The sequence below is a fragment of the Henckelia pumila genome, chromosome 1, assembly GCF_033568475.1.
Source record: "Henckelia pumila isolate YLH828 chromosome 1, ASM3356847v2, whole genome shotgun sequence".
NCBI classification, from domain to species: domain Eukaryota; kingdom Viridiplantae; phylum Streptophyta; class Magnoliopsida; order Lamiales; family Gesneriaceae; genus Henckelia; species Henckelia pumila.
In genome coordinates, this window is record NC_133120.1 from 49,738,334 (window position 1) to 49,752,497 (window position 14,164).

At 36.1% G+C, this 14,164-nt stretch overlaps 1 protein-coding gene across 1 annotated transcript; it reads left to right on the forward strand.

Moving 5' to 3' along the window:
- Positions 1 to 6,014: 6,014 nt before the first annotated feature.
- Positions 6,015 to 11,737, forward strand: LOC140883325 (eukaryotic translation initiation factor 3 subunit H). Its single transcript, XM_073289752.1, has 12 exons — positions 6,015 to 6,165; positions 6,251 to 6,330; positions 6,458 to 6,574; positions 6,709 to 6,812; positions 7,759 to 7,825; positions 8,321 to 8,454; positions 8,569 to 8,617; positions 9,867 to 9,938; positions 10,022 to 10,123; positions 10,199 to 10,266; positions 10,743 to 10,895; positions 11,461 to 11,737. The coding sequence occupies exons 1-12, from the start codon at positions 6,156 to 6,158 to the stop codon at positions 11,516 to 11,518; spliced, it is 1,014 nt and encodes a 337-aa protein (XP_073145853.1). The 5' UTR covers positions 6,015 to 6,155; the 3' UTR covers positions 11,519 to 11,737.
- The last annotated feature ends 2,427 nt before the right edge of the window (positions 11,738 to 14,164 follow it).

The window sequence follows — 14,164 nt, forward strand, 5'->3', positions numbered from 1 at the left end:
CAAGATTGTACTAGAAATAATGAGGGTTAAAAATACATGCATCATACTAAAAATAATAATAAGTATACGATGAATTATCGCGAAAGGAATACAACACATGCCCGAAGTAGAACCTTCACAGTATGCAATGAAAAACATAACATTCATGAACATTTTTTTTAATTATCTTGTGAATTTAGATACTCGATTGTGACTATGGTTTTGATCGATCAATGGCTACATTACTATGCCGGCAAGGACGCCGAGATCTCACCCGTCGCCACATTGCCCCTTTTCCTCTGATTTGGTAGGGGAGCCGAGATGATTCCCGGACGCACACTACACGTCTGATTTGGTAGGGGAGATGAGATGTCTCTCAGTCGCACACTACACGTCTAATTTTGGCAAGTGAGCCAGGGCATCCCCCGACCGACATTGCACGTCTAAGTCATAACCAACTCACCTCATTCATTAACTTTACTTTTAATTTGAACTTTTCACATTTAACTTTTCATCTTTTCACCTTTTCATCTTTTCATCTTTATAATTTATATTTTGGGACTAAAACAAGAATAATTTGAAGTCGACTCAAGCGAAGGATAAGCGTGTTGAATGAATGAAATGACACGATCCAAAAATATAATATAAATTTTGAATTAATGGATGAATGACGCATAAGTGGCCACCCTTAGGCTTATAGACTTTTCTAGCATCACTTAGACTTAGCCCAAAAAGGTCAACTTGGGCGTCGGCCCGTACGGCCCATAACCTAGCCTATTCTTATCCAAAAGGCCTTCCGTTCAAACCGACACCTCAAACACATCTTAAAACACACCTAGGATCAGTATTCATCCTTTAATGACAACCCGAACAACCCAATCAATTTGGTTTCTCGAACAGCCCCTAAATTGAAAAAATTTGCTCATGACACTTCAACTTAAAACACCCTTTTCCTACTCGAATCTTATCCGAATTAATCCCAATTTGAACCGACACGACCCCAACATCACACACAATCAGAGAAGCCAGGGTAGCCCCTGTCCAGACCTCAAGAAGGCCAAGAACAGATCCCACTCCTAGAGATGAGCTGTATGGACTAGAAAATTATGTTTCAGGCCCTTCTATCATTAAGCTTCCCAAACCTCTTTCTCATGGACAATTACACCAAGAACCTACCTAGGCACCCTCCAGGACTCCCTAAATGACAAGCACGAGCCCTTGAGCTAGTCACTTGCCCGGTGCTAGCTCAAGTCAAATGTTTACCCATACACGATCACCCGACATCCTCAAACAGTACAAACCAACACCCATCCAAAATCCTTCAAGTCCAGCCCCTATCTGTTGGAGTACCATTTTTCTCGTGCCCAAGACGCAGTGAAAGTTTTAAAATTTTAATTTTGACATTCAAAATTACTTGGGCACTCGTATGGTTTAATATACATTCATAGGTTGTTTACGAAATTATACCTTTAGTGAATACCTCACTTGGCACCAACTATTTCGGGATTAGCGAAGATAGCTCTTGTTGTAATTCCCTATGAACGATCAACTGGAATACTTCCTTCTTCAATCTCCGAATCAAGTCCACGACTTGTTTGCCTATTCCTCTTCTAACTCGCACTAAAGAGAAAAGAAGAAATTTGCGTTGAGATTGAATCAAGAAAAAGAAATCAACTCCATTATCATTTCGACAGCGAGGTGCACCATTTGCTGGGGAGGAGTGGTGGGGTGCTGAACTTCATTTACTTTTTAGGTATTTCGGGTATGCATTTATCAGTGATGAGGTGACCTTTCCACATATGACGCCAACCTGATGTATCCAAATGAAATAATTACTTAAATAAGGAATTCATGGCAGTGCGAGATATTCACTTTCTCGTCTACAGATGTCGCTCTTGCGAACTCTCACTAGTGTATCATCACTTGCGTCACGAACGGAGTATCAAAGGTACCGAGGAGTGCCTGGAGAAAACCTTCCGACGCTCAAATCAACGCTAACCAAAATTAGAGAGGACAAAGAAGCTATTGTTTTATCTTGCTGGGCTTAAAATCCTTGTTAACTTTTTATGTGAAGCCTAAAATCCAATTTACTAAATTAGATACATTAATTTAATAAATATTAAGATTATTATTTTTACGTTTAATTGATTTAAATTCATTATTTGAAATTATGTGCTAATAAAATATTTTTATTATTTATTCAATGATTTTATTGTACTAACTATTTATTTAATGTTTTTAATTGTTTAAGTTTATTTGTCAAAATGATTTTTATTATGCAATGTAATTGTTTTAATATTTTAAAGGTTTAAGCTTGCATATTTAAATGATTTTAATTGTTTAGTTTATTCTTTTAAATGATTTTAACTATGTAGTTTATTTGTTTAAATATTTTTGAGTGTCCAACTTATTTATTTTAAATAGCCTTAGTTTAGCAATTAGTTATTTTAAATTATTTTAAATGTCTAGCTTATTTATTTAAATCCTTTTTAATTGTCCAAATCATTTTAAAGGTTTTTTTTCCGCTTGTGTATTTATTTAAATTACTTTTAAATGTTAGTCAAGTTTGTTTAAATTATTTTAATCGCTCTGCTTGATAGTTAAATATTTTACTCGTCGTCGTGACATCGAAATATTTAAAGTGTTTAAATTCTTGGATTTTCAAGCTTGTGTTTTATTTAGTACAATTTAATTTATAGTCCTAGTTGCCTATTGGTGTAGCACTTTTTCTCCAATCACTCACGCACTCACAATTTTATACATACACCTATACTTACACACTCAACCTTATCCTTAAACTTAAATTAAACCCTAGCCCCAAATTACACACTCAAACTCACGCCATACACACACACACACAAAGATACGACATTTTCCCTGTTCCTCCATAGAAATCCCTCGGCTTCTTCTCCTTTGAAGCTCACGCCGCCTGCTTTCTTCTTCTCCGACGAGGCATCTCCATCAATGAGCTGAGCAAGCTATTTTCCCTCGTTTGAGCTCGACTTCCAGCACCATTTCCCATCTTTTCGAACGCCGCAACTAGCAATTTTTGTTCCATTCGATTTCCTTGGTTTTTCTGATTTAGTCAAGGATAATGGCTTCATTCTTCACTATGTGGATTATATTAGTTCACGTGTTGCATTTTTTTCATGAAGTTTCGAAATTCATTCTCGATTTTTTTTGCCCTGGTTCGAGAATGCCTGTTCTACAATATTATTTTTTTTTTCAAAAAATTATGCATATTTGCTTGGCTCGGATTGTTGTTGTGATTTTCGAATTTATGTGTTGCACTTGATTGGTAGCTGTTCATAAGCATGTAGTTCGATTATTTCGCGGCTTTTCTTCACACATGTGTTCGAATTCTTGGTTCAGATTTCACATGGCTTGGTTCGATTTTCCCAGCTTTCCCCTGACTTGTGGTGTTCAAAGTTTTCTGAGTTTATTTATAGCATTGTGTTCGAACCATTTCTAGATTTTAGACTTCATGATATGTGATCGAATTCTCGGATTTTGTTGCTTGTGGTTCGATTCATATTTTCCAGATTATGTACATGTTTTGAATTCGAACACTTGGTGTTTGTTGTGTCGATTTAGATGGTGACTTAGAGCTACCATGAATGATATGTAGTTCACATGGTAGCAACTAGGATGTCTTGAAGATAGCTTATGGGATGGAGTTGTGTTGCACTCGAATTTTTGAGGATATGGGCTCGGGTATGATAGGCTTTGAAAGGGCTGCTTTCGAGCTGGGCTTAAGGGGGATCAAGGTGAGTTGTAAGGGCTGGAAATGAGGTTGAATGTTGGCCTTGGTCCTAGGATTAGAGGCTTGGAAGATTGGAAGAAATATAGCTAGGATTGGTTGGGTTGGAACTTGAGGTCATGAGCAGAATTTTTGGGAACTTTGGGGCTGTCCAGAAATGTGAGTCTAAGATGGGGTTAAAAGTAGAATTTGGTCAAGGGCTCGGTTTTGGAATTGGGTTGTGATGTTAGGATTATGTCGGTTCAAGCGGAAATTAATTCGGTTAAGTTTCGGTTGATTTCTATGCATTCGAAAAGAGAGGTACAGATTTTTCTTAAAAACAGGGCTGTCCTGAATCGAATTTTTATAACGGGGTTTATCTCATTTTTTGGTTAAGGGCTCAAGTTTGGGAATAGTATAGGATGTTGGAAATATGTCGGTTCAAGCAGAAATCAATTCGGATAAGTTTTGGCCGAGTTTTAGATTTTTGATTGATTAGGTGCAGAATTTTGAAGCCGAAGGGCTTGCTGCCCGAAAGTTGATTTTTATAAAACGACTGCTTAGGAAATAAAATTCGAGGATTATTTCCTGGCTTAGTTCTAAGGGTCATGTGGTCGTGTTTTCAAGCAGAATCCTTTTTGAATAAGGATCGAGCAAGTTACAAATTTTACGGGCGAATTGCTCGAATTGTCTTAAGCGCTAAATTATGGTTTAGTTTCCTATCCTTTGGTTTGAATCCTAAATCACCATCCCGATCATCCATGTGTGAGTCATATGCATGATTATCGATTAATATTTACATGTACGTCATATTTACATATGCATGCTAAGTCCCATATTTAAGTATGAAAGAAAATACTTTTTACGAACGAAGTGAGATGATTGTAACTATATTTATTGACGTGTATGTGTGGGGTTGGGAGACGTTCTGGCCTACCTTATCACGTGACGTATATGTATGGGGCTGAGAGATGTTTTGGCCTATCTTACCAATTATTTACGTGTATGTGTGGGGTTGAGAGAAATCTTGGCCTTCCTTACCAAGTATGGACAAGATGGGTTGGGAAATACCTGACCTCCTTGCGGCATAGTGCACTGCAGCCATGATCATGATCGAGACACATAGTCACAATCTATGGATCTAAGTTCAAATATTTATGACTATGTTTCAGTACAGTTTATTCAGTTACAGTGATTATATTCGACTTAGCCATACATATGTTTCATTTATGTTCACTTCTTTTTTTTAGAGATCATTTATTCAAATTAAGGGCACAAAGTATTTTATTATCAAGTTATTTTTAATCTGTCTGTGCTTGTATTTATGTAGTACTCGTTATCCTCCATATATTCTTGCTGAGTCTTTTAGACTCACTACACTTATTGTTTTCAGGTCAGGTGTATTTCATTGAGATCGAGGGACAAGACTATCGAGTGAACTGCGATGCGGGCACGGCACATCCCTCCGACCTATGCTCGTCTTCCGCATAGTTACTCGAATTTTTATGTTAAGAAGCATTTATTTTGCTTATTTGTCAAATGTATATGTAATGTTTAGTTAGAATTGTTTTGGGCATGTAAACATTAGATTTCTAATCTTGTGGATATTTGATATGTTGAACTTCTTTCTTGGGTCTCGTTCTTGTCTCGGTCTAGTTACTTGTGTCGTCAGTCGTCTATTTATTTTATTTTATTTTGGTTGCTGTCTGAGACATGTTGATTGTAATATAAACAGAGAGGTCATGCCGAAATTTTTTTTAATAAATTTTTAATATTTTGATTTTTTTGAAAATCCGTATTTTATTTTGTTTAATTTAAAATAGAAGTAGGATCGTTTCATTTTAGGCCCATTTTGTAGTGGACTCAAATAATTAATTTGAGATATAACCCATCAAATAATAATAATAATAATAATAATAATAATAATAATAATAATAATAATAATAATATTTTGTTGTTTTTGTCCTTGTTGTGTAATAACATTATTAATAATCTTGTGAAAAAAAAACATTATTAATACTACTATTTGACATATGTTTTGAGCTATATAATTATTAAGTAAATTTAAATAAATCGTGGAAATAAAACAAGTTGATAATGATGTGATAAAGAATTGGCTAATATGTGGATGAATTATGTGAAACTTGTAGTATAAATAAGAATTTAAAAGTAATAGAGTTGCATAAATATTTGTAGTAAAAATTTTTTAATCGAAAAATACATATTAGGAGCTCTTTTGCCTCAATAATATAAGAATATATATAGCCAAGCCAACTACATTACTGGGCCGATCCGTGAATGCTGGGGTAATGTTGGTAATTCATCAGGTGAATCCTCCTCGCTAGCGGTATAAACTCACGACTAGGGTTTATCTTCCGACCGCGACAGGAACTACTCCCGCTTCGTAATTTTCATATAATTTCTCTCTGAATCACTTATGGCGAACGGTGCGTACCTTTTCCCTTTAATTTTTTTTCGATTTGTTGTGAGGCAACGCAAGTGTGTGAATCTTTTGATTTTAATTTATTGCAGCTGCTACGAGGTCATTTTTGCAAGTTGCGGTGACGGAGGAAGCCACGCCGCCACTCAGAGTCGTCCAGATCGAAGGATTGGTATGATTAAGATGTATTGTTCTTTAATTAGTTTGCTTGGATATTTTGTTGATTTTTTTTTTCCCAATTACGTGGAGAAATAGGAGTTCGACTATTATTGGTGACAATTTGTGTGAATTCGATACAGGCTATTCTGAAGATAGTAAAGCACTGCAAGGAGTTCTCGCCTGCTTTGGTTACTGGGCAGCTTCTTGGGTTGGATGTTGGTACTGTCCTTGAAATCACCAATTGCTTCCCGTTTCCGGTATGCGAATCCCATGCCTTTCCTTCACGTTAACATTTTTGTTACCTGGAATTTGATATTATTGGGAAAAGTATGGTGCATTGTTGGGCAATTTAGGTTCTCGTAGTTACGGTATTTCAAATATATTGTTATAGATTCGGGAAGAAGACGAGGAGATAGAAGCTGAGGGTGCTACTTATCAGCTTGAGATGATGAGGTGCCTTAGAGAAGTTAATGTTGACAATAACACTGTTGGATGGTGAGTGAATCTTCTCCCCCCACCACACAGTACCAATTAAATGGTATTCTTCAGATTTCTGGTGAAAAAAAGAACTTCAATATTTTTCTGTAAATGCGAGTTATTTGTTCACTGGATTGTGTTTGGTTTGTATACGGAATGAAACTTGTACAAGTTCTTGTTATGTACCCTATGCGTGTTAAAAATTACCAACATTTCATAAACGTAGAAGCAACTTAAAAGCTCAAGTTGGAAATTGTGTCGAAGTTTAATTTACCAATCTTAGAATTATATCTTTTGCTCTTATTATCCCAACTTATGGTGGGTTCGGTATAAAAAATTGAAGTAATTCAACTCAAGGAATGATAGAAAAGGCAAATGATTAAACTTTCATGGAGCACTCGTGCCAGTTTTAATATTTGCTAATAAAATTCATGTTTAAAAGGTTATTCACAAACAATTTTAGTTTATAAGACTGTCAACGAAAAAATTGTGTTAAATCAATCTGTTATTTTTACTTGATGCAGTGTACACAAAATATCTACATTTCTTATATTTGCATAGTCATCTCAAAGATGTGAAGGAAAATATGTTTCCAATCCTGGTGGAATGGGAATCAAACATCTAGGTTAATGGAGAGGCTATGATTTTTTCCCTACTAAACATAGTCACATTCCATGTATCTTAAATTCTAGCTGCACCAATCCTTTAATCATACTCCTCGATATGCAGTTCCAACTCTTTTTAAGTTTAATAATTAACTTTACGGTTCTCGGTAGTGCGAATAGCTTTTATTAAATTTCTCGTGTGATTTTATCGATGATGTTATGTAATTATGGGCCATGGCCTTGGCATATGTAACTGTAACTGATCATATTCTTAAGCCTCGAAGGTATGAATAGCTTCTCTCATTATATTATTTGTGCTGACTGCTTTGTCCATGCTGATTTTGTACGACTTTTTACAGGTATCAATCAACTTTATTTGGCTCTTATCAGACCGTGGAATTAATAGAGACCTTTATGAATTACCAGGCAAATGATCTATTTTCCTTGATGTAATCTCTTGTTTTTTGCTGGTTGGTGTAATAACTAGAATATAGCAAGAATGTATGAGGATATAGCTGCTATTGGTAGTAATTTTAATTCTTGCTCCTGCAAATATTTTCTCAAGTAATTTTCATCCCTATAAGAATTCTGTTATCTCAATTTGGAAAAGTAGAAGGTTCATCCATTGCTTGCAAGTACAACACATCTAAAAACATATACAGAGGCTTCAACGACATTCAAAACTTTTTACTTATAATATATGGGTTGATTTATACAAATCTGCTCACTCGAGGCAATTTGTTATTTAGCATTGAGTTTTTGTCTAGCATTTGCTAGGGCAAGGAGAGCGGAGTGTCATCCTCTTGTAAATTAGCTCGTAGCTGAGTGAGTGAGTTTATGTACTAAGATTAGTGTTAATTGAATCTGAGTTGTTTTCATCTTAATTTTTTTTATTAAACATTGTAATTCTGCTTGCCACAGGATAACATAAGGCGGTGTGTCTGTATTATTTATGATCCATCAAGATCTAACCAAGGTGTCCTGGCTTTGAAGGCCTTAAAGCTTTCCGATTCATTCATGGAGCTGTATCGCAGCAATAATTTTACTGGAGAGAAGTACGATCTGCATTTTTTTGTTTTTTTTTTTTTATTTGCTAGCCTTGAATCTTGAATGAGCATAAGTATGCACACTTGCAAATATTTACTGTAATGAACTCTTTGTTCCCCCAGGTTGAGGGAGAAGAATCTTTCATGGGTGGATATCTTCGAGGAGATCCCTGTAAGCAATACTCGGTTGCAGAATTTTATTACTATTGCAGAGTTGCCTGTTTAATAATATTAGTGTTGAAGAACTCTTATCTTGCAACTTACCTTGTATATATATTTATATTTCATAATTCTTCCTTGGATGCGTCAGCTGAAATATATAGTTACATATTTACCATGGTTCTAAATTTCGCTAGGCGCTAGTCGGGCGCCCGACCAGTTCCTAGCGCCTAGGCGGGGACTAGGCGCCGCTAGGCGGATTCCCCGGTATGAACAAAAATAATCATAAATCCCTTCAAAAAAATTTTCTAGCTCAAATTTTTATTACAGATTAACATATATCATTATCTTTCAAGTTAGGGTAGACTTGAGTTTGCTTATTGGACTTTAGTTTAAGACCTTTAAAAATTGGCTTTCATTTTTTATTGGGCTTTTAACTTTTTTAAGGTAGTTGGGCTTTTAACTAAAAGCCCAAAAACAAAACTTAAAAAACAAAACCTAAATAAAACGTCTTCATTCTTCAGCCGCCTCTGCATCTTCTTCTTTCTTCTGCAGCTTTCTTCGCCTTTCTTCTTCTTCTTCCACAGAATTCTGCCGCCTACATCTTCTTCTGCAGCGCCTACGCCGCACAACTCGATTAGGCGGCGCCTAGGGCCGCTTACTGCCGCTTAAGCGGCCAGGACGCCTAGGGCGACCGATTACCACTTTTCCGGTGCGGGCGCTAGGCGGCCGCCTAGGCCGAGTTTTCGAACACTGATATTTACACAGCAACATTCATTGTAATTTATGCTTGTTTCTTTCAACATAATTTTTAAATGTTAATGAAAGACTCATTTGGCATTGGTCATGAGGTAATAATGATGAATTAATTAATAAAATATTGAAATCACTGGAAAATTAGAATGCAGTTTATTTTCTTCAAGGTGAATTGAGGACATACAAGTTTTAGTTCTCTGAGTGGTTGAAAAGGGAATTTTGAGATATTTACTTACATGATTAATATCCTTTAATGAGCATACAGTTGGCTTTGTTACTGGCATTTCTTTGAATTAATTCCTTCTGGATAATATAGCACCTAGATACAAATTGAGCACCTGGATATCACAGTTGTATTTTTAATGTACTATAATATCATTTTCAATCTGAAAAATGAGAATATTTGGTAAAAATGCAAAAATTGCAAACCCTGAGTTCTCCCAAGTTCTTGAATGAATGCAAGACACGACCGACTAACTGAAGATTTGAAACTTTTTTCTTGGCAGATTAAGGTTTCAAATTCTGCTCTCATCAATGCTTTTATGACCGAACTGGAAGCTGATGCTCCTGTCACGCGAGTAATGATCAATCGCAGTATTATTGAAAGTTCCTTTTTACTGATTTGAGGAGTGAATATAATTGATTTGTTACTTTGTGGTAGTGTGATTATGAAAGGTTTCAATTGTCAACCAATCCACTTTTAGAGAGAAATGTCGAGTTTCTGATTGAGTGCATGGATGATTTGTCAATGGAACAACAGAAGGTCTGTCTTTTTTTCCCCTACCACATAGAATACTATGAATTATCTGGTGACACTGTGTGATCTTTTGTTTCTCAGTTTCAATTTTATTATCGAAATCTCTCTCGTCAGCAAGCCCAACAGCAAGCGTGGCTTCAGAAAAGAAGGTAAATTATCAAGCACGATTTAATTATTCGAGTGTTTCATACATTTTTTAAAGCTCATGTCAGGTCGCTGCTTCTGTTGTGTGGTGTCCTATTTTCAGATGTTGGGTTGGAGAATGCGTAGGCTAGGAAGTTCTCTTGCTTACATGATTAAGCATGAATTTCCTCTTCTACATTTATTTTACCCTGGTGTAGTTGTAGATCTGCTGATTGTTTTCCAAATTTCTAGCTGTCTTCATGTTTCGCATGGTGTGGATATCTTCTAGCATTTTCTAGGATAGGAAGTTCTTTAGCTTACATGATTAAACAGGAATTTCCTCTTCTACATTTATTCTACTCTTGTGTGCAGTTCTAGATCTGCTGATTGATTTCCAAATTTCTAGCTATCTTCATGTTTCGCATGGTGCAGATATCTTCTTTACTCTATACTTGCTGTTGATACTGATTTTATTTTGCTTCATTGCTGTCTTGTCCTGCAGGGCTGAAAACATGTCTCGAAAAAATGCTGGGGAAGAGCCATTACCTGAAGAGGATCCTTCAAACCCCATCTTTAAGCCTATTCCTGAGCCATCGAGATTGGATGGTTTTCTCATAACAAATCAAATAGCCAACTATTGCAACCAAATCAACGGGTATGTTGCACATATAATTTCTTTGTTGTGCACACCTGGATATTTGTTTTCTGCCACACATTTTGAGAAATTTATATTTCCTTTTGTTTCTCTGTTCCCAAATGCTTCTGAATATCTGCTTGTGTCCTTTGCCACTCAGATGTGCATGCATTTGGGCCCGTTTCTCGCTTGTTTATGTGTGTACTAATTATTTCTTTCATCTTTAGCATAGTTAACGACTTGGTAAAAATAAGATGTTTAACTCTTGGCAAATGTTACTAGTAGCACATCTACTTGTTCGCGTTGAAAAGATATTTTAACTGAATTGTCCAGAGTCAGCAGATAGATGACAAATGACAGATATCTGATTCAAGAAAACATACAAGAATAGTTGTGCACTCAGCCTGTCAGCCAGTGTTGACTTGTGGGTTTAAAAAAGTGCACGATAGATCTAGGCATCTAGCTATGAATTTTCAGCCATTATCAGATACCCATAGTTGCTTTTGAAGTTGTGTCATTTTCAACAAGAGAGATTTTCTTGATTTGCTTTTTCTGAGGTTCCATTTCTTGGTCAATTTGAATGCAGAGTGGCTGGACAAAGCTTCAGTCGACTGTATCTGACCAAGGCTCTTCATGAGAACTAAGGCAAGGCCAAGCCTGCAGCAGGAGTTTTAAAGGGAAGGCTGGCTATGGCCGTGTTATGCTTGTTTTGTATGATATCCAGTTTGGCTTATTTTAGTGTTATCTGTCAACAGGTCGGCTATGAGAACCAATTAATTTTGAGTAGATTTTGTATTTAATTCGAAACAATTTGTTGATTTCTAACTTCCCATGTGATTTTATATATATTTCGATTCGGTGCTTGTAGTCGCATAGACTGGAAAATCGAAATCGCAGATAGTTCCTGCTGATATACAAGATAGAAAAGGTCAATGAGAGGCAGTAGAATTTCGACTTGGTTTTGGAATGACAGTGATAGAAATATAAGATGAGTGTACACGACCGAGTGGTTCAATTGACCCCCGCTGGCGGAATTAGCTGTCAAAGTCCTTTGGAACGGTATCGGACAAAATGATTCCCAAGAACTAGTTTGCAATTATTATATTGTGAAAATTCCAAGTATTTTGCGCTACACCCACGTGAACTGTTGATTGTGAAACAATCGTAGAAAACACAAGTCCACATGTTATATATGTATAATGGAGCTTGGAACAATATCCACTTTGACGCATCCATAAACCTTAAAGATATAGTTTTTAAGCTTAAAGAAGAACCTAAAAAAATTTTAAGCTAAAAATGAATAAATAAACTTAAAAGATACATTATTTTTTCGATGGATTTTTTCAGGAGTTTCGGCTTCGCCCATAATTTTGATAATTCTAGATTATTATAAAATTAGGTTTTGGCATATTTTGTGTTATCATTTATCTTTTTAAATTGTAACAAAAGCAAGCAGATACAATTCAATTCATAATTCAGGTTTTCATTATTGAAACTTTATTAAAAATTTCCTGTAGAATTTTTGCCAAAGCTTTGCTTTGTTTCAAATCAAACTCATCAAGTTTAACACTTAATGGTGTTTGTCGATTGATTATCATTTGGATTGTCAAAGACAAGTTTCTTTGAAGGTCCTCTTGATTTCTCAATTGTTTTTCGTTATTCTTTGTTACTAGTTCTCGTAAACTAGAGGTTGAATTTTTACAAACTTATTTGTTTCAAAGATCGGGACAAATTTTTTGAATCTTTTGTTATTGAATTGAAGACGCGGTTTCTTCAATAATCGTGTGTGCATGTATGTGTGTATTGTGTGTGCATGTGTGTGTGCATGTATGTTTTGTGTGCGTGCATGTATGTGGGGTGTGTGTGCGTTTGTGTGTTGGGTGTGCGTGGATGAGTTGAGATGAAGATAGAGGTTTAAAGATTGTTGGCTTGTGGTGAGGTTACGATCAAATTTGACGACGTCTGGATGTAGGCCTTCGGGTCATGATGCTCCGTCATTGAGGTTGACGGTGTGTGGATGTAGGCCTTCGGGTCATTATGCCCTGCCACTAAAGTTGACGTGTGGATGTTGGCTTTTGGGTCATGATGCCCCGTCAAATCTGGATTCCTTGTATTATCTTGATCAAGCGTCATAGAAAAAGTTGAGGTAGAAGTTTCTGAGCCACATGTCATGAAACGTCCCGTACTAGAAATTTTTTATATTTACTTTAAAATAGTGATGCAACATATACGCCCATACATATATGTATTTATACTTAAAATAGTTTTTCATAAAATATAATACATAATATACCCGTTTGCATGCAATTAATTTAAATACTCAAGCATAACTAAAATCTCATGCATGCAAGTTTTATAACGTAAATACGTAAATCATAATCCATCATCAAAACCCATGCATACGTCTAAAATCTCAAAATCATGCAAAACAGTGAAAAAATAGTAATCATCTGCGGAAATAAAACAATGTATAAAAATCCCATAATATATCGTATCATAACGTGCAATGGTCACAGGTGCTAGCTGCCATGGATGTTCAGACGTCCTCACCACCAGTAGGGACCACATCCTCAACTATAATATCATCCTCACATGCACACCATTTAAATCTAATGAGCCTAGAGGCTCAGCATGTTCCATCCAGTACTAACAAGTATCATATAATAAGATCGCATGCAAGCACGTACTATACAAAATATCATGAGGTGTCTTATGCATGCATGATCGTAAAAACATATGTGTAATGCTGAGTCGTAAACATAATCATAATCAAAATCTTAGTACGTAACATAAATACAGCATGTCATAATCATAAAATCATTAGTATGAGTCATATCAGTGATGTGTGACCATAAACATAAGCGATTGATCAATCTATAAACCAACGTACGCGGCGACGAGGTTCATCAGCCCTTATCGCTGGATTCCCTTTGCCTCTGTGCTTCCACTTCACCAGCCCTTACCGCTGGATCCATAAGCTCATAAACACAAGTGGAGAGGTTATCAGGCCTGGTATCCCGACTTCGAAACCCATGAGTTGCCACAATCACATCAATTTCCCAAAAATATGGATATAAGTGACTTGATCCCGTAACTAAAGGAGTCCAACCATCCACTCAAGAACTCGGGGTTGAGCGACCCCACTACAGGTTATGTCAAGGTACAGTCTCAACATGATAAATGCATGTAGCATAATAATCGTTACATAATATATGCACATAAGCCATGTCATATAAACATAGAACATGGATACTCAATTGGGATATGCCGGATAGTATGTCCGTACCTCA

What these genes read in the sequence shown, in the direction of transcription:
- LOC140883325 (XM_073289752.1), top strand. An exon ending in CCAATTGCTTCCCGTTTCCG is followed by an intron (nt 6,575 to 6,708) that starts GTATGCGAATCC and finishes ATATTGTTATAG; the next exon opens with ATTCGGGAAGAAGACGAGGA. An exon ending in TATTGCAACCAAATCAACGG is followed by an intron (nt 10,896 to 11,460) that starts GTATGTTGCACA and finishes ATTTGAATGCAG; the next exon opens with AGTGGCTGGACAAAGCTTCA.